The 20,628-nt window shown below is 35.8% G+C and overlaps 2 protein-coding genes and 1 pseudogene across 2 annotated transcripts; all 3 read right to left on the reverse strand.

Moving 5' to 3' along the window:
* Positions 1-282: 282 nt before the first annotated feature.
* On the reverse strand, positions 283-5,406 carry LOC125271356 (CD209 antigen-like). Its single transcript, XM_048195419.1, has 5 exons — positions 4,585-5,406; positions 3,317-4,495; positions 3,117-3,226; positions 2,127-2,230; positions 283-1,998 (listed from the first exon to the last, which is right to left on the reverse strand). Exons 1-5 carry the CDS (start codon positions 4,727-4,729, stop codon positions 1,863-1,865), a joined length of 1,674 nt encoding a protein of 557 aa, XP_048051376.1. The 5' UTR covers positions 4,730-5,406; the 3' UTR covers positions 283-1,862.
* A 4,094-nt stretch (positions 5,407-9,500) lies between these two features.
* On the reverse strand, positions 9,501-11,842 carry LOC125271374 (CD209 antigen-like protein E). Its single transcript, XM_048195450.1, has 5 exons — positions 11,633-11,842; positions 11,043-11,324; positions 10,857-10,966; positions 10,513-10,616; positions 9,501-10,416 (listed from the first exon to the last, which is right to left on the reverse strand). Exons 1-5 carry the CDS (start codon positions 11,739-11,741, stop codon positions 10,281-10,283), a joined length of 741 nt encoding a protein of 246 aa, XP_048051407.1. The 5' UTR covers positions 11,742-11,842; the 3' UTR covers positions 9,501-10,280.
* A 3,718-nt stretch (positions 11,843-15,560) lies between these two features.
* Positions 15,561-20,628, reverse strand: part of LOC125271387 — a 31,029-nt pseudogene continuing 25,961 nt past the window's right edge.

The following is a 20,628-nucleotide window of genomic DNA, read 5'->3' on the forward strand; positions in this document are numbered from 1 at the left end:
CAGGTGTTCTCCAAACTCATCAGGCATTATAGAAGATGAATCAGAGCTGTTATCTTGGCAAAAGGAGGTTGCAAAAAGTTTTGAATAAAAGGGTGCTAATAATTGTGGGCAACGTGTTTTGGAGAAAAACATTTATTTCATAATGTTATTTCCCCCCACTTTCTATTCTTTTCCTTCAATGAAAGGTTAGATTTTTGCTAATTTTATGAATTAAAGATCAAAAGGATAAACAATGCAGATTTATTTTTAGAGTAATCTTTGATCATATTTATGAAGGGGTCTAATAATTCTGGCCACAACTGTAAATATAAATCCATTAACAAACCCTGTTCAGATAACTCTTCCTTAGTTCATTATCCAACTCCAGTCTCATTAGACTTGGAAGAGTTGACCCAAACATCTACTTCTTCCTGCCAAACAGGACAAAAACACACAAATATAATTTATTAACTTTCACTCCATAATATTATGATATGTTTTTTAAAAGTGAATGTTTTGACATCTGGAAATCCTATACATTAGAATATAGCAATCAAAAACATACTGAAAAATTAAACAGAAAAATAATTACATGTTAAAATATTTCATATAAAAGTAGAAACAATGACATATTAATCATAAAACAATGATTGGATTTTTATGCAACGTTTTTCATCCTCTCAAACATTAGTGACACAATGTTATATTTCTGCACACGTAAAAGGTTCCTGATTTTGTTATTTGCTCTAACTTAGTCTTCCAGTACAGTGTGTGTTCACAGATGAGGTGTGTGTTTTTAATGGTTATTAGACAGTAAATGGTTCCATTCAGAAAAACATCTAGGTTTTTATTATCACTTTGAAACTCTGTACACTCATACTATTGAATGTATATGCATGTATTACATTTGATGTAATGTAGTCAAAACAAAGTGTAGATTTTCCCATGATCATATTGTAATCTAAAAGCCATAGAAATTAACTCAAAAACTCTAAAATAAAATTTAGGCCTTTAAATGTCCTTTAAATACAATTGTATTTATGTCAACTAACTAGATAGGAATTAAATATATTTTTATATGGCAGCATCACGGTGGCATTGGAGTGACAGTAGAAAACAGAGACTGTGAGATTATGATGATTTCATGCACTGTAAAAAGTGCATCTCTGTGGCAGAATTACAGCGCCACATACTGGTCTGGCATGTATACGACATTGTTTTTAGTCGTTTCTGTGGTTTCGTGTGGACGCAGATATTTTTTGAGACGAGGGGAAAAAAAAAAGATCGGTTGGGGTAAGCTCCGGCTTCGTGTGGACGTAGCTTAGTCTGAGGCATGATGCCTTTTCGTTGTATGACTGAGGTTTGAGAATGTCCTAAAATGGACACCGTACCAATGGCATTGCGGAGTATTTAATAGTTCTGCCCACTGCCCTCTGTTCTGAAAGCATGGGAAGGCAGCATAAATCTCAAATTATTCCCAGATAAGTATGCATATTTTACTCTTTGAATAGCACAATAAAAAAATAAAAAAGATGACAGGAACCAGAAATTGAAGCAACTACAATGATTTCATAAAAAGATAAAATCATAAAAAGCAGATAATTCACAGGAAATCTATTTTAGAAAGCATTTCTCAGGATGTCATTGTTATTACTGCAGTGAGAAATCTAGAAAATCAAGAAACTACCTTTTTATATACTGGAAGATACATAAAATAAAAAAAATAAGATACATAAAAACTGAAACCAGTAAATCAGTTATAACAATTGTAAGACATTAGCTTTGCTGACAGGAACATTTACCAAGAATAAAAATGTTAAGGTGAAACAGGTATTTTTAGAATCAAATTATTATTAAAAAGTGTGAAAATTAAAGAATGAATTCTAAATCTCACAAACACATTTTCTCTTATCTGAGCATGGGATGTCATTCCAGTTGTTCAGGACAGTTTTTCCAGGATTCAGTTCAATACAGTCTTCCTTTCCACCTGCATCATTCGGCTCATTTTTTTCCCAAAACCTGAATAATATACAATCAGATTCAGTTCCTGAAGAGCTAAAAGTATTTACTCACTCATACAAGTATAAGAAGAAAAAATAATTTAAAAACAAACACACAGTGCTTTATGGGTGTGTTTTGTCACTTACCCTTGTTTCAGTGGTGAATTATCCACCCATGTCATATTGCCTTCTTTCTCAATGTCAGACAAACCAATCCACACCATCTCTTTGATGAATGAAGATATGCACCTCTGTGTGTGAGTAAATACAGGAATAAGTGTGATTCCTCTTTCTCTCCTTTATCACACACACACACACACACACACACACACACACACACACACTTACTTAGCTATCTAGAACCCGAATTCCGGAAAAGTTGGGACGTTTTTTAAATTTGAATAAAATGAAAACTAAAAGACTTTCAAATCACATGATCCAATATTTTATTCACAATAGAACATAGATAACATAACAAATGTTTAAATGAAGAAATTTTACACTTTTATCCACTAAATGAGCTCATTTCAAATTTGATGCCTGCCACAGATCTCAAAAAAGTTGGCACGGGAGCAACAAATGGCTGAAAAAGCAAGAGATTTTTGAAAAGATCCAGCTGGGAGAACATCTAGCAACTAATTAAGTTAATTGATATCAGGTCTGTAACATGATTAGCTATAAAAGGAATTAGAGAGGCAGAGTCTCTCAGAAGTAAAGATGGGCAGAGGCTCTCCAATCTGTGAACCAGTGCGTAAAAGAAATTGTGGAAAACAATGTTCCTCAATGTCAAATTTCAAAGGCTTTGCAAATCTCATCATCTACAGTTCATAACATCATAAAGTTAAGTTCAAACAACATTAAATTTGTCAAGGCAAACATACTTAATATTCTACGTAAATACAGCTTAACTGAGTCAGTGCAAGAAAAGATAACTCAAAAAGTTCAGTTAAGTGAATTTTTTTTTTTACAGTGTGAGAGAAACCTAAAACTCCCTCAAAAGTTGAACACATTCCATGCAAACTTGAGACTTAGATGTGAATTTTGGGTTTAATACTTATTAGCTGTTAGTATGACAAATTATGTTTAGAGAAATTTTCAGAATTTATTGGATCTGGTTCTGTTTTCCACTGAACTCACCTGCTTCTTTTCACTCTTGATAATGACCAGATCACCACCACGATCCCTGCAGTACTTCCTGCTGTCAGACCAGCTCATCTCCTTATTGGACGCAACAAGACAGCCAATTGCTTTCAATAAACAAACAAATACAATTAGGCTTTTTTTATATATATATATATTTGTAAAGTGCTTCTATGTACAACTCAATATTTGCAAACCTTGCTCAGATAACTTCCTTAGTTCAGTCTCTAACTCCAGTTTCTTCTGATTTAAAGAGTTTGAACTGTTCTGGAACTGGCTTTTCTCAGCATTGAGATTACTGACTCTGGTCTCCAGCTCCAGTTTCTTCTGACTCAAAGAGTTGAAGCTGTTCTGTAACTGGCTTTTCTCAGCATTGAGATTACTGACTCTGGTCTCCAGCTCCAGTTTCTTCTGACTCAAAGAGTCAGAATTTCTCTGTAACTGGCTTTTCTCAGCATTGAGATTACTGACTCTGGTCTCCAGCTCCACTTTCTTCTGACTCAAAGCGTTGAAGCTGTTCTGTAACTGGCTTTTCTCAGCAGTGAGATCACTGACTCTGGTCTCCAGCTCCAGTTTCTTCTGACTCAAAGAGTCAGAATTTCTCTGTAACTGGCTTTTCTCAGCAGTGAGATCACTGACTCTGGTCTCCAGCTCCAGTTTCTTCTGACTCAAAGAGTCAGAATTTCTCTGTAACTGGCTTTTCTCAGCAGTGAGATCACTGACTCTGGTCTCCAGCTCCAGTTTCTTCTGACTCAAAGAGTTGAAGCTGTTCTGTAACTGGCTTTTCTCAGCAGTGAGATCACTGACTCTGGTCTCCAGCTCCACTTTCTTCTGACTCAAAGCGTTGAAGCTGTTCTGTAACTGGCTTTTCTCAGCAGTGAGATTACTGACTCTGGTCTCCAGCTCCAGTTTCTTCTGACTCAAAGAGTCAGAATTTCTCTGTAACTGACCTTTCTCAGCAGTGAGATTACTGACTCTGGTCTCCAGCTCCACTTTCTTCTGACTCAAAGCGTTGAAGCTGTTCTGTAACTGGCTTTTCTCAGCAGTGAGATTACTGACTCTGGTCTCCAGCTCCAGTTTCTTCTGACTCAAAGAGTCAGAATTTCTCTGTAACTGACCTTTCTCAGCAGTGAGATTACTGACTCTGGTCTCCAGCTCCAGTTTCTTCTGACTCAAAGCGTTGAAACTGTTCTGTAACTGGTCCTTTTCAGTTTGATATCTTGAACTGGTCTGTAACATGAGCGTAGCTTGTATCTCTCTCTCTGCCGTGAGCTTGATATGCAGTACTATAACGGCCACCACAAGGAGAATACACATGAGGCCAAAGCATACTGTGCTCAACACAACACACTTACTTCGACCTGTTAAACCTCCTGCTGAATATAAAAAAAAAAAAACAAGAACATGCTATGAACAAATGACTATTATTGTAGTGTATAAACATTACTGACATCACATGTCTTACTTTGGTTTTGAGCATTTGCTTCAGTCTGGCTGAGATTTTGGTACTTATTAGTACCAAATATATCTTCATCTCGGTCCAGTTCCCTCTCATTGCCCTTGCTGCAGGTCTCGCGGTCAACATTTTTATAAATGCCCTCCAGTTCCATTATGACGTCCGTCTGCGTATCTTCAGTTGAGCTGTGGACTTTCGGAGTATGGGTCAGGGATTTAATATAGATAACTTCCCCTAGAATTTACATATCGCTGACCAACAAGATTTTAAACTTTGATGCACTGTACATCCTCATAAAAAAAAATGTGACCAATGTCAAACATGTTGGGTGCAGAGACTTTTCCCACCTTAATTTCACTGAAACTTCATTCCAGAGTCAAAACTCAACTTTAAATTAAGAAATTAACATAAATATGCCTACATATTCATAAATATTTCTAGAAATTGTATTATTAACTAGATATCTTTTAATATATAATAATATAACATTGGTTTTGTCTTGCATAGTGACAAACAGCACAGTTCTTTGTGTAACTTTCTTCAAATACTGGTGAATATTAGTAAAATATTTCTTGCCTTCATAGATTTTACTCACAAAATGACTACAAACAGAACTAACATATTATTTATCTTTTATATAACACACTCTTTTGTTTTAAAAACTGCAAAGAAAATCATTAAAATGAACTTTGAACAACACAATTCTGAACTTTCTGTTGAGTACAATTTGTGCTCAGTGTCACTATGAGGTGAATGAACTTCAGAATGATGTGCTGTGTTAAACACAAATACACATTTCCCTCTAAACAAACTTACTTTCATTTCATTTTACTTTGAGATCCTGCTGAGCTTGAATTATTGGAAAATTGCACTTACATAACATAAGGTTCATCAGGCAACATAAGGTTACTCTAAAGGAAAGATTATAATATAATAATTACATCTCAACATAAATCAGTTTGGAGACAGTGAATAAGGGAATGGTCAGAACAGATGATCTTTCTAGACTTCTTTTATTATGAAAATATGCTTAAACATGTATGTGAAGAATGGCAGTTGTAAGTAAAGAAAGGCAATGTAAGTAAATCATGCTGGTTTACATCATTTGTTCACTGAGTAAAGGCCGACGTGAAAAACCGTGCACACCGACGTTAAAAAACGGCAGGCGTAAAAGCGGCATTTTTAAAAAAAAAATCGTTTTTTTTGGTTTGACGCGCCACGTTAAAAACTGGCAGACCAATGAGATTGGCGCTTTTGTTTCCTGGCATGGAGCTGCTGAAGTTACAGTAAAACACGACTTGGTGGCGCTCAAACACAAAACAGTCTTGACAAGCACACATTGATAACAAGACGACGAAGCCAACTCCCTGATCAGTGCCCATAGGGAGCTGATTGAGATGCACGCTATGGGTGCTCTGCCAGTTCTTGGCCACACCAATAGATGTGAATTATTTCTGTATTTTTACTGTTTTTTTTTTTCTTTTGCATTCAAGAAATATAGTTGAGAATGTCTATTTCATAATATGTTTATTTGCACTACCGTTCACTTGCGCTACTGTCATTGTGACTTTTGCATTACCGTTTCTGACTACCATCTCTCATATATGCCATTTTTATCTTCTTTAACTTTCATCATAAATATGTTTATTTGCACTACCGTTCAGCACAAGCGCCACATACTGTCAGGAAGTGAATTTGCACATTTACTCTGCACATCACCAGTGAAAATCGCTTGGGTATGAACATAAAAAACCTCTCGAAAAACGCAGGCGATAAGCGTGTGGGATATTCGTCCCGGTGTGTACAGGCCTTAACAGGATAGCTGATAAAAAAAAAAAAACCTGAGCAACAGTCAAAATGAACTTGTGGTCTGCAGTCTGAGAGGCAGCTTTCTGTGTGTGCACAGAAAACCTGATTGAATTATGTTCTCTTTTGTGTCGTCACTAGCGGTCGACCGAAATTGGATTTTACCTAAACCGATAACTAGGTTGGACCATACTTGCCCATAACCGATTAATCAGCTGGTAGTTTTTAAAATGGATACTGGATAAAAATAATAATAAAATGAATAAAAAAATAATAATAATAAATAAAATAACACTAAGTAAATCAAAGGGTTTTGAACAATGAAAACGTGCTAAATTAAATAAATCTAATATGAAATTATATGAATAAAAATTGATGTAAACAAAAGACATTCAAACTGAAACAGAATGTAGCACTGAAAATGTATTAGTAAATGTTAAAATTAACAAACTATAAATAAACAATACTTCTACAGCATTTATTAACCCCAAGTGTTGTCATTTCAACAGTCATGCTTAAAGATGATCATCTTTAAATATCTACAGAGAGAACTGAAATATTATAAATGTATATTATTTGTAGTGTCTTACTTTCTTTGCCTCTATTTTATAACACTTGATGATCATCTAATCCAAATACCAAAATATGTATTGCTGTCATGAATACGGCTCCCGCAGCTCTTCATCCCGGCCGCCGGAGGGAGCCGTCACCGGAATATTGACTTGTTCCTATCTGGACTACATTACCCATAGGCCCTCATGCACCACATCACACTCACTCCTTAAAACACTCACACACGCATCCATGCACCACGAAGTCTTGATTTGCCTTGGTGATCATTTCTGAGCGTTTTCTTGTGGACTGTTACCCTGTTATCGATTGGACTGCCTTACCTCTGTGAACCTTTGCTGCCGACCCTGATCTCTGCCTGTTTCCTGGACTCTGTTTGCTTGCTGCCTGCCACGATCCCTGCCTGTTGTAAGACCTTGTTTCTGTGCCGCCTGTCTCGACCCAAGCCTGTCCCTGTTTACGTTACTGCTTTGTCCGTTTGCATTGTGCTGTCTTGTCTTAATAAAGATGCTGCAAATGGATCCTCACGCTGTTGACCCATCATTACAATTGCAGTGATGATAAAGAAATGAAATTGATTGCATTTCTGATTTGTTTATATTTCCGTCGGCTGCATGAACTTATTTGCTGTCACATGTTGCTTTAAAAATGCAACTTCACTGGCTAATGAAAGCATAAAAGTGACCAGTTGAATATACAGGTGCTGGTCAAATAATTAGAATATCATCAAAAAGTTGATTTATTTTACTAATTCCATTCAAAAAGTGAAACTTGTATATTTATATTCATTCATTACACACAGACTGATATATTTCAAATGTTTATTTCCTTTAATTTTGATGATTATAACTGACAACTAAGGAAAATCCCAAATTCAGTATCTCAGAAAATTAGAATATTGTGAAAAGGTTCAATATTGAAGACACCTGGTGCTTCACTCTAATCAGCTAATTAACTCAAAACACCTGCAGAGGCCTTTACATGGTCTCTCAGTCTAGTTCTGTAGGCTACACGATCATGGGGAAGACTGCTGACTTGACAGTTGTCCAAAAGACGACCATTGACCATTGGACTGCAGCTGGAGTCAGTGCTTCAAGAACCACTACGCACAGAGGTATGCAAGACATGGGTTTCGGCTGTTGCATTCCTTGTGTCAAGCCACTCTTGAACAACAGACAGCGTCAGAAGCTTCTCACCTGGGCTAAAGACAAAAAGGACTGGACTGCTGCTGAGTGGTCCAAAGTTATGTTCTCTGATGAAAGTAAATTTTGCATTTCCTTTGGAAATCAGGGTCCCAGAGTCTGGAGGAAGAGAGGAGAGGCACACAGTCCACGTTGCTTGAGGTCCAGTGTAAAGTTTCCACAGTCAGTGATGGTTTTGGGTGCCATGTCATCTGCTGGTGTTGGTCCACTGTGTTTTCTGAGGTCCAAGGTCAACGCAGCCGTATACCAGGAAGTTTTAGAGCACTTCATGCTTCCTGCTGCTGACCAACTTTATGGAGATGCAGATTTCATTTTCCAACAGGACTTGGCACCTGCACACAGTGCCAAAGGTACCAGTACCTGGTTTAAGGACCATGGCATCCCTGTTCTTAATTGGCCAGCAAACTCACCTGACCTTAACCCCATAGAAAATCTATGGGGTATTGTGAAGAGGAAGATGCGATATGCCAGACCCAACAATGCAGAAGAGCTGAAGGCCACTATCAGAGCAACCTGGGCTCTCATAACACCTGAGCAGTGCCACAGACTGATCGACTCCATGCCACGCCGCGTTGCTGCAGTAATTCAGGCAAAAGGAGCCCCAACTAAGTACTGAGTGCTGTACATGCTCATACTTTTCATGTTCATACTTTTCAGTTTGCCAAGATTTCTAAAAATACTTTCTTTGTATTGGTCTTAAGTGATATTCTAATTTTAGATACTGAATTTGGGATTTTCCTTAGTTGTCAGTTATAAAAATCAAAATTAAAAGAAATAAACATTTGAAATATATCAGTCTGTGTGTAATGAATGAATATAATATACTAGCATAGCATAAAAAGTATAATCCTTTTTGAATGGAATTAGTGAAATAAATCAACTTTTTGATGATATTCTAATTATATGACCAGCACCTGTACACTAGTGCAAATAGATGAAAACAATCGTGACATTAAACATTTGGGTTGGATTTGCATGCATTTTGTCATATTGTTTCAAACGCTTAAGGTGCTAATGTTAGCGTCCTCTCAGCCTGATCGCAAACATAGGGTAGCCTAGTACTGCTGTTCTTTCTCTGTTAATGCAGCATCTAGTCAGCAAATTAAATACTTCATAATGATATGACAACATGTACTGTAGTGTACTGTATTCATACCACTTCGCTGTCTGTGTTTTAAATGCGTATCTGAAGTGTCAGCGATCTCCTGCCACGTGTGCCCTATTAGCAGTGAACAGCCTCACATGTCAAAGTACTGTAAACAACAGCGCAGTGTTAGTATTTATTTGGCCTCTAGAGGCCACTATTCTACTATATGATGACAAGCAGACTCTTTTCAGTTGCTCCAGTCTATGCTCCAGTCTCCTAATATAGCTCTTGCAACGGACGCAACCCGGAAAAACTATCTGCAAGGATTTTTGCAGATAACCGATTGTTCCACTGATCAACTATCGGTGCCGATTAAATGATAAAACCAATAAATGAGTCAATCTCTAGTCGTCACCCTTTTTCAGATTTATGTCTCTCTCCCAGAGGTTTACATTTTTGAGCGTTTTTATGCAGCAAGTGTATGCCAACTTATGTCCTGCCGGGTAGATCAGCACATTACAATTCAAATCTCAGCCAGGACATCAGTTCTGACTGGACCTTTTTTGACAAAAAAAAAAAAAAAAAAAAACATGACACAGGTACAGTCCTCAAAACAACAACAAAAAAATGCTGTGGGTTTACAATGCTAATAATGTAAAAGTAAAAGTGACCATTTAATTTAAAGGGAACCAATTCAACTGAAAATAATCACAGTTTCAGTATAAGAATAACAGTGCAAATCAGGGAAACTTTAGACTTCTGTCATTTACTATGATTTACTAGTATTTCAGAAAAATATGAGAAACAGAACATTGCCATTTATTTAATTTTGCAGTAAGGAAAAAAATACTTAATCTTGTCTTCTAAAAAAATACATCTTTATAGCTACTCTTTGTTTTGAAAATTACATCAAAATTGTAATCCTAAAGTTTGTTATTTTATGAAATGCTGATAGTAACCTTCATCAGAAATGATGACTACTGATCTACTAATGAAGGAAGATATGAGTCAAAACTATCATGAAGATGAAGGAACAGATGTTAATTTTCACAAACAAATTTTCTCATCGTTGAGCATGGGATGTCATTCCAGTTGTTCAGGACAGGTTTTGCAGGATTCAGTTCAATACAGTCCTCATTTCCACCTGCATCATTCGGCTCATTTATTTCCCAAAATCTGATTAACACACAATCAGGTTTAGTAGAACAACCCTAAAAGTAATTACTCACTAGAACAGAGTATGTGGTTTTCTGTGAGTGTTTTGTCACTTACCCTTGTCTCAGTGGTGAATTATCCACCCATTTCATGTCACCCTCATTCTCAATGTCAGTCAAACCAATCCACACAAACTCTTTGACTAAAGAAGATATGAACCTCTGTATGTAAATATATAAAACACAAAAAAGTGAGAATCATAATTACATTTGCAGTTTTATTAGTTGACTATCAGAAGACAAGAACAGTTATGTTTGTTGTGTGTGTTAAAATGTGAGACTTTATTGTGACTGTTTCTTTTAATTACTGTGTGGATGTTTGTATTTGTGACCAAATCTATTTCAGTGTATCCGTTCACAACAGAATTGCCTTGAACTGTTTCTGTTAGCCACTGAACTCACCTGCTTCTCTTCAGTGTTGATAATGATCAGATCAGCTCCTCGATCCCTGCAGTACTTCCTGCTGTCAGCCCAGCTCTTCAACTCACTGGATATGTTAAACCTGCATTTGCCTTTTCAATAAACATAAAAAATATATATATTGTGTTGTAAAGTGCAAATACATATAAATACATTTGTAGTACTGACATTGTTCATATAACTTCCTTAGTTCAGTTTCTAACTCCAGTTTCTTCTGACTCAGAGAGTTGAAGTTGTTCTTCAGTTGGTCTTTTTCAGTCATTAGTTCAGTGTAATTGTCCTGTAAGCTGTTGATGGTCTGATTGAACTCTTGGACTGTGTTCTTGTTACTCTTGAACAGAGATTCTCTCTCTGCTGTGTTGGAGATGTGCTGCGCTATGATGAAGACCAGCAGAACAACACAAATGATCCCGAGACACACTGTCATCAACACCAAACACCTGCTTCCTCCTGACAAACAGAGAGAAAACACACAAATATCAAATAACAACAATTCACTTCATATTATTAGATATAAAGTCTCCAAACCATGTTTCTTCTTTAGATAATACTCAGTCCTTTTTAACAAAAATGTTTAATCCTTGATAATGATGGGAACATAATTATGGTTTAAGTTAAACATAATTCATTTTAATACAAATAAAAAAGCAGGAAAAAAAGCATTGACACATTGTTCTTTGAAAAAAGACTGATATTATTTCTTAGTTCCTCAAATATCGATGACACCATTTCTGCTTCAAATTAAACTTTCTACTTACTGCACTTTTGATCTTTTCCTTCATCCTGGCTGTGATTCAGTGTTCGAGGTTTAGTTGTGTCCTCAATATCATTGTTTTCAACATTTTCATAAATGTCCTCTAATTCCATTTTTCTCTCTAATGTCTGACAGCAAGTGTTCACAGATGAGCTCTGTGGTTAAATGATAGGCATGGTTTCTTTTAAATAGTGCTAACCTTAAACAGGAAGTGACTTTATTCATTTAAACACAGAGAAAAATACTTTCATTTCCACAAAAAAACTCTCTGAAACTCTAATGGTGATAACGAGCAGAATCACTGAAGGAAAGAGAAACACAAGAACTACAACTGACTTCAGCCACAACCTCAGATGAAATCAACTGGAAATACATTAAATCTCTATTATTACAAACAGACTGACTTTATTTCTTTAATTCGTCTACTGTTCTTTTTGAGAATTAACAGGATTAGATGTTTATCGAAAAATGTTTGGTTACCATTATGGTGATCAGGGTTTTTTAAGTTTGTCAGTTGGGCTTGTTTTTTGGTTTTTATGCTAGTTTGTGGTCTTTGTAATAGTGTTTATGGAACATAGTTTCACATAGTTTATTAAAAAGAAGACCATTAAAAAGAGCAATCAAGTGATGCTTTATACCATCAAAAATAAAACTAATGGCCTAGCCCCATCACTGACTGAAAACTAAGTTATTTTCCCCAACAGAACCTTCATGATCAGACATTTTGAATTAGAATTTGTATACAAATTGTGGGAAAAAAATATATTAGACACACCCACAGACAGGCTGAATTTTCGCTCCTTATTATAGCATAAATATCGTCATCTCTGTCCAATGCCCTCTCATTGCATTTGCTGCAGGTCTCACAGTCAACATCCAGTTCCATTATGACGTCTGCGTCTCTTCAGTTGAGCTGTGGACTTTAGGAGTACGGATGCAGGATTTAATAACCTCCCCTAAATTTACATATCGCTGACAAGAATTTAAATTTTAATGCACTGTATATCTTCATAAAAAATGTGACCACTGTCAAACATATTGGGTGCAAGGACTTTTCCCTCCTTAATTTCACTGAAACTTTATTTCAGACAGGGTCCAAACTCAACTGTATACCTTTTAATATATTTTGTTTCTGTGAAAATTGATTTTAGAGCAGTTTTTTCTTGCATAGTGACAAACAGCACAGCTCATTGTGCAACTTTCTTTAAATACTGGTGAATATCAGTACAATAATTCTTGAATTTACACAATTATTGCAAACATTAATTAATCTTTTATATAATACACTCTTTTTGTTTTCAAAAAACGTAAAGAGATGCATTGAAAATAAACTTGTTACGTACCAAGTCCATTCTGAACTTTCTGTTGAGTATTATTTGTGCTCAGTGTTACTACGAGGTGATGAACCTCAGATTGATGTGCTGGGTTAAACACAAATACACATTTCCCTCCAAACCCAAACAGCAACATAGTGTGGCCCACATCTGGTACATGTGGATTACAACACTATGGGCCTTTTTACACCTGGTCACTTCATTCGTTTCCTCTGATCGGATAGATATCCGATTTATCAAAGCGATTCCATTTACACTTGCCCTCATAAATGTGTCTCCGCAAAACAACTATAAATCTGATCTTCAATTCCCATGCTATATGCAGATTTAATATAGTTCACGTCACCGGAAGCAACAGATATGAGCTTTTATTGATCAAAAGCTAATTTCAAAATCAAAAACTGTGAAGAGGGTGTGACAACAGCACTGGTAAGATCATTTAGTCTCATTACTTTTAATGAAGATGATTGTGTGATTTGAGCGTCTGTAACTTACTTTCAGTTTAATGCGGCAGTTTGCACGTTGGGTTGCTGAAGAGATGCTCAGCTGTGGCGATGTGTGATGCAGTAGCACAGTCATATCTGGCTATAACATGTTATTTAGCCTATAACACACAGTAAATTCCCGTGGTTTTAAATCAACACCGCTCTGTGTTCATATGGGAACCACCAGCTGGGTGTTAAAGTAACACTGAGTTAATTAGATACTGAAGTGGTTAATTAAGTGACGACTGTTTGATTATTGAAGACACCTGATGATAACGAGCAGAATCACTGAAGGAAAGAGAAACACAAGAACTACAACTGACTTCAGCCACAGCCTTAGATGAAATCAACTGAAGATAAAATACATTAAATCTCTCTTATTACAAACCAGGCTGACTTCATTTCTGTCATTCATTTACAGTTATTTTTGAGAATTAACATGCTTGGATTTTAATGTTTTATTAAAAATGATTGGTCATCATTATGGTGATCAGTGTTCCTTTAGTTGGGCAGTTACTCTTGATTTTTATGTTAAATTTGTGGTAATTTGTTAAGAAGAAGACCATAAACAAAAGCAGTCAGGTGATATGGTTTACACCATCAAGAAGAAAACTGATTATTTAGTCCTATCAATGACCATGCCACAGATGAGACATTTTGAATTTGAAGAGTCAGCATGTTTCTCATCAATGGTGACATGCTTCATGCTGCAATGCATGCTGGGGGTCATGAATTTTATACTATGGTGGCCCCCAGCATGCATTGTGGCATGAAAAATGTCAACATTATTGTGATTGATTTGCTGATTCTTGACGTCTGTTTTCTTTAATAATAATAATAATAAAAAATCTGAAAAAAAAAATTATCACACAGGACACACAGACATCAAGAATCAGCATATGTTTCTCATCAATGGTGACATACTTTTAACACCCTGCTGGTGGTTCCCATTTGAACACCGACCGGTCTTGCTTTCCGATCAGCGAAAACGCATGAATTGACCAGGTGTAAACAGGCCCTATGTTGCTGTCAGGAAAGAAAAGTAATTTAATTTCTTTTACATCCTGTTGAGCTTGAATTACTGGAAAAATACACTTACATAAAGTTCATCACACAACATAAGGTCACTTTAAAGGTGCCCTAGAACCAGTTTTTACAAGATGTAATATAAGTCTAAGGTGTCTCCTGAATGTGTCTGAAGTTTCAGCTCAAAATACCCCATAGTTTTTTTTTTTAATTAATTGTTTTAACTGCCTATTTTGGGGCATCATTAACTATGCACCGATTCAGGCTGCGGCCCCTTTAAATCGCGCGCTCCCAGTATATTCGTCATGCATACTGCATGCATGCTTCGGATCATGTGAGTATGGTATTTATTTGGATGTTTACATTTGATTCTGAATGAGTTTGATAGTGCTTCGTGGCTAAAGCTAACATTACACACTGTTGGAGAGATTTATAAAGAATGAAGTTGTGTTTATGAATTATACAGACTGCAAGTGTTTAATAATGAAAATAGCGACAGTTCTTGTCTCCGTGAATACAGTAAGAAACGATGGTAACTTTAACCACATTTAACAGTACATTAACAACATGCTAACGAAACATTTAGAAAGACAATTTACAAATATCACTAAAAATATCATGTAATCATGGATCATGTCAGTTATTATTGCTCCATCTGCCATTTTTCACTATTGTTCTTGCTTGCTTACCTAGTCTGATGATTCAGCTGTGCACAGATCCAGACGTTAATACTGGCTGCCCTTGTGTAATGCCTTGAACATGGGCTGGCATATGCAAATATTGGGGTCATACATATTAATGATCCCAACTGTTACGTAACAGTCGGTGTTATGTTGAGATTCGCCTGTTCTTCGGAGGTCTTTTAAACAAATGAGATTTATATAAGAAGGAGGAAACAATGGAGTTTGAGACTCACTGTATGTCATTTCCATGTACTGAACTCTTGTTATTCAACTATGCCAAGGTAAATTCAATTTTTGATTCTAGGGTACCTTTAAAGTAAAGATTGTAATAATACATGCATTTCAGCATCAATATTAAATCAGTACCCTCTAAAAGTTTCTTGTTTGGTGACAGTGAATAAGGGGATGATCAGAATGGATGACCTTGATAGACTTCTTTTATTATGCAAATTTGCTCAAGCATATATGCGTTACAACACTGCCTTAAGAATGGCTCTGTAAGTCAAGCTGGTATACATTATTTAATTGGCTGAGTAACAGGATAATTACTAAAAAAAGCAACAGTCAAAATAAACTCATGTTTAACATACATTGAAAGTTGAAAATTAAGCTATCATGAGTTTTGTAATATTTATTATTTTGTTATCAAAAGCATCAGTCTGGCATTAGGGCCGTTTTGACGGATTAGCCGCAGCCGAAGCGCAGATCCTGCTGGAGACTCAACATGCCCTCGTATTTTTGTTTGAGCTCAGCACTTATCTTGCTCTGCTCCAAGCTGGGCCAAAACTCCACCCACGTCCTCTCACCCAGAGCGTACTGAATTCTGAAGAGGAATCAGAGGAAATGCATGTTAAAGAAGACATGACTAAAATGAATACATTCTATCCTTTTTCCTTGACTCAAAATCAAAAAGTTTAACATTTCTTTCACTCTTCTTACAGTATAATTCACTTGTGTTACAACTTATTTGTTGACTTTTGATAAACTGTTTTGATTACAGTCAAATGCGTGTGTTCTCTCAAACTTGCAAAGATATTCACGTGCATTCAATGACTGCAATAATGAACAATAACTAAATCTACAATGACATCAGAATGTGCACAGTAAGAAATATATACAATATAATATGTCTGATTAATACATTATTACAATGAATATAACTAGATTAAAAAAGTTAGTCAGAACAAACTTTGATATTGGCTTAATGAGAACACCTGACCAGAAAGTTTGAAGAAGTTTTTAAAGCTTAACATTTGAAGGTTTTCAGTCTGAAGTTTTTTAAAGTTTAAAGTAGTTTTAAAGCTTAAAGTTTGACCATTTTTGAAGGCAATACGGTAGGCTATATTAGAAAAACAGACAGACAGTGTGTTTTAACATGCTGCTATCAGAGGTGTAAAGTCCAGGGGTCAGAAAGTAAAAGTCCTGCCATATTTTTTTTTTTCACCCACTGAAGCAGTGTTAAAGTTAATGAGATAATTAAGTGATTAATTGAGTGATGATTGACCATTATTGAAGACACCTGATGATAACAAGCAGAATCAAAGGAGAAAATCACAATTTTTAAGTCACCATCGTGGAGATCAGTGTTTGCTTTAGTTGAGCTCTTGACCCTTAACTTTTGTTTGGCTGTTGTAATTGAATTATCACATCCAGACAATCAAAGTAAAAAGATGATCAGGTGGTGTTGGTTATGTTTTCACATAATCATTATTTGACCTGAATCACTGAACTCATTTAGAGCCCAATCTCTGAGTTAGATTTACATTATTGATTACAGCAGCACTGTGATTCTACAGCAGAAGATCAGCAGAAGAAACCTGCCTCCTTGTAGGTTTAATTTAAGCCTCAGTTTAGTCCTGGAGTAGCTCTACTCTTCCTCCAGGAAATCAGTTTATTAAACTCTGGACTAGACTAAGTCTAGGACTATTTTAAACCATGACAGAGAAAGCAGATTTCTGTTAATCTGGTTTAAAGGGCCATTTTAATCTAGGACTAGGACTAATCTCTGTCCGCGAAACTGCCCCTAAATATTTGTACTGTACCACACACTGTATGTCATTTCAGTATCTGCCATTAAATATGTGTATAAAAGATTTAAAGGTTATCAGACATAAACACATTTAGGTCATTCTGTGTCAAATCAACCAAATTTCAGAAACTTTCCCAGCTCAATTTTGTGTTTTTGTTAATATATTTTTTTTGAAGAATGACAAACATAAATGAAGAAAGACACAATATTAAGTTTAAAATATTCTAGCTGACCTCCCAGCATGAGTTTAAGGCGACCATTATTTTAGAATATTTCACTTTATTATTTCCATGGCGACTCGTCATGCTTGACATGTGACACACCGCAGCCACAATAGCACTGTATGACAGATGTATCTCTTTTATTCTTTTTTTATTCAAATTATTCACAAACTTGTTAGCTTTCATCATCTACCTGATATTCCGATTCTCAAATACATGTAAGTAAATGTGTTTTATCATTTAAAAACCTTTGTAATGATCACATTAGCTGACCTATGATGCACAATGGGTGCCGCCATGTTAGTTTTCACCGTAATTCAGAGAATTGTATGTTTTATTTAGAACTCGTCAGTTCATCCACTTCTCCTGGAATACATGAAAGTAAGTGGCCGTTAGATCAGTGTAGCAGTCAATAAATGGGACAAGGGAGGTCACGTATGGGACAAATCAATTACTAATATAAGGGACGTCCCAGCTAACACGGGAGAGTTGGAAACCCTTTTTTAGCATGTTTTGTTAGCATGAATTAAAACATTGAATTATAATAGCATGAATTAACACAATGCCTGCATGTTTTAACATGTTGTCATCATGTTTATAATGTGATTCAGCACGTTGCTAGCATGTTTTCATATTAGATTGATTTTGTGCATTTTCTATTGATCATGGAAGCAGCAATTTATCAAATTAATTCAGATACATGCTTTGCTGCTGAGTGCAGTTTAAATGCACAATATGGGAACTACAGCATGCAACTTTTTGCACCATTACCAGACTTGCAAACCATGTCAAACAATGTGAATGCACACTAACCACTTAAAAAGTGTTTCATATTTCACACTCTCTCATGAATACAGATCAAGACACACACACTTTGGATCACAGTTCAAGTGCACTTACTTTCCACCTTCCAGTTGGACATCATCAGACTGGCCCATGATCAGATAGCTCTCACCCCGCTTCAGATCCAAAGCTTCTTTGCAAGAGATCTGTATGGTGAAAACGCGCTGCTTCCCCACCACGCTGTTTTCCGTCTCTACACAAATATGCAACATTTAAATTCATTGTGTTAAATATGTAACACAAATCACAAATACACAAGTATGTGACATGTTTGATTTCTCTCTGAGGGATTCACAACAACTAAAAAAATCTATTAGTTTTTCCCAAAACGCTGTAAAGTCTATTAAGGACGTTAGTTGCTTATTTCCAGTGGGTTAAATTTAAATACAATATCAATAGAACATCTGTGTATCACTTTACATCATACTGCTGGGAATATAAGTGGGACACATAATCTTTAAATTGACAGAATTTACAAACATCAGATGATGGTTGGAGTGAAGAATTATACCTGATTTGAGGGCACTTTCAATCCTCATATTGTAATAAACCGTTGAAGCGTCGTCATCTTCCCTCAGCAGAACAGCCTTATAAACTGTAAAAATTGATAAGTTTGATGTAGCATCTTACTGATCACCTCATTAACTAATTATATATTTTCTCATTAGATGCAGTGCATTGTCTCTACACAAAGCAAAATTGTGCACACACACATAATAAATTACCGTAATTTATTTTTGGTTCACATGCTTTCTTATTACGCTGAGCCTCCTGAATTTTCTCCTTTCGTTGAAGACTGCAGTTTTCTGCATCAGCAATAGACAGAGAAATAAACCTGCTGTAGATTAACAGCATATAACTCTTACTTAAACTTTCTAACATGAAACAAAATTAAGCACATTACCTTCGGCACACTGACAGACATCTTGCTTACAGATTTTTTGAAGAGCTCCTTCCTTTCTGGTCGGATGATAAAACTTCACACAGCGATTTTCTAAAAATGGAGGAATCAGGAATCACATGTGTCACGCTGAAACTGTATTCAGTTTTCATTGTGTTGTAGCATCAGAGATATAGCAGTCAGCCATGAAAATAATCTCCAATAAGTCATAAATAGGTCAAATAATCAATAAACATATACAACATCTTTTACAGTAATCATGATTTGAATTAGAGTTAATCATAATTTAAAGATAGTTATTGCCATTTAGAGGAGGATTACAGACAGAGCTATTTGATGTAATATGATACATTCATGTATTTTGATATATTTGTATAAATTTTCTTTATATATACTGTTGTAATGCAAAGATGTATTGTCCTTGCCAAAAAAAAAAAAAAAAAAAAAAACATTTTTACAAATGAAGACATCGCAAAAGGGAGGGTTTTGAGATGACAGGTTTTGTCAGGTTTACTCAGTTCTGGGTAGTGGGTACACATTTGTACCCAAAATATGGTACATCGTTATAACTGAAACAAAATCGTGTTCTGCATGTAGGTTATAGTTGCTAGTATTTGGCCAGTATTTGATGCTAGGCTTGGAAAAAAAAGTAGAAGAAAAAAAAACGAATAAACAAACAAAATCAAGAATAAATAACACTAAACGAACTGAGTGCACTTCATTGAGGCAAGTATCTGCAGTAGGCTCCACATTAAAGACAGCTTATTCAGAAGCATTTATGGTTGGTTCTGGTAAACAAGGCTTGTTTACTGATGGACTGATAAAATATTTTTGCAATTTATGTCAGGTTACTGGAGTGTCTGCATGCACATCAGTTTCATACCTATAGAGTAGTATTCATATACAGTGACTGCTGCTGGTTGAATATAGCCTCCATTCATAATCCTGTGCAGCCTGAAGGTGATCCAATCTTTCCTTTTATGAGAAATCTGCAAATGTAAGTGCAAATAGCAGACACTTTAGAGTAGGGATGCAGGAGAGACTTTGTAAGTTTATTTTTTAGTTTAAATAAATAAATGGGTGTTTGCGCTACCCAAAATCATTTTGAAATCATTGTTAGTATTCTGTTTGGAGTATTTAAAATGTATTGGCTAAGTGTTATTGTCACAGCATCAGTGTAATCACTTATTGCTTGTTATTTATAGTAGTTGGTCAATTTAGGGAGTAATTTAGGACTGTGGGTCATATTCAGTTGATGACAGTCTCACTTAGCCTTTAGCAATGATGTGATTTTTTTTTTTTTTTTTTTTTTTTTTTTTTTAACATTACAACACTTTTATATCAGTGTTTTCAGAGTAAAACTGACAGAGACCTTGTCCAGGTAGATGATGAGGGATCCTCGCTCTGAAAGCTGCTTGTTCATCTCAAATTTCTGAACCAGCCTGTCGCGTCCAGTTGACAGCTACAAACGGGAACAG

Source organism: Megalobrama amblycephala, linkage group LG7 (genome assembly GCF_018812025.1).
Source record: "Megalobrama amblycephala isolate DHTTF-2021 linkage group LG7, ASM1881202v1, whole genome shotgun sequence".
NCBI classification, from domain to species: domain Eukaryota; kingdom Metazoa; phylum Chordata; class Actinopteri; order Cypriniformes; family Xenocyprididae; genus Megalobrama; species Megalobrama amblycephala.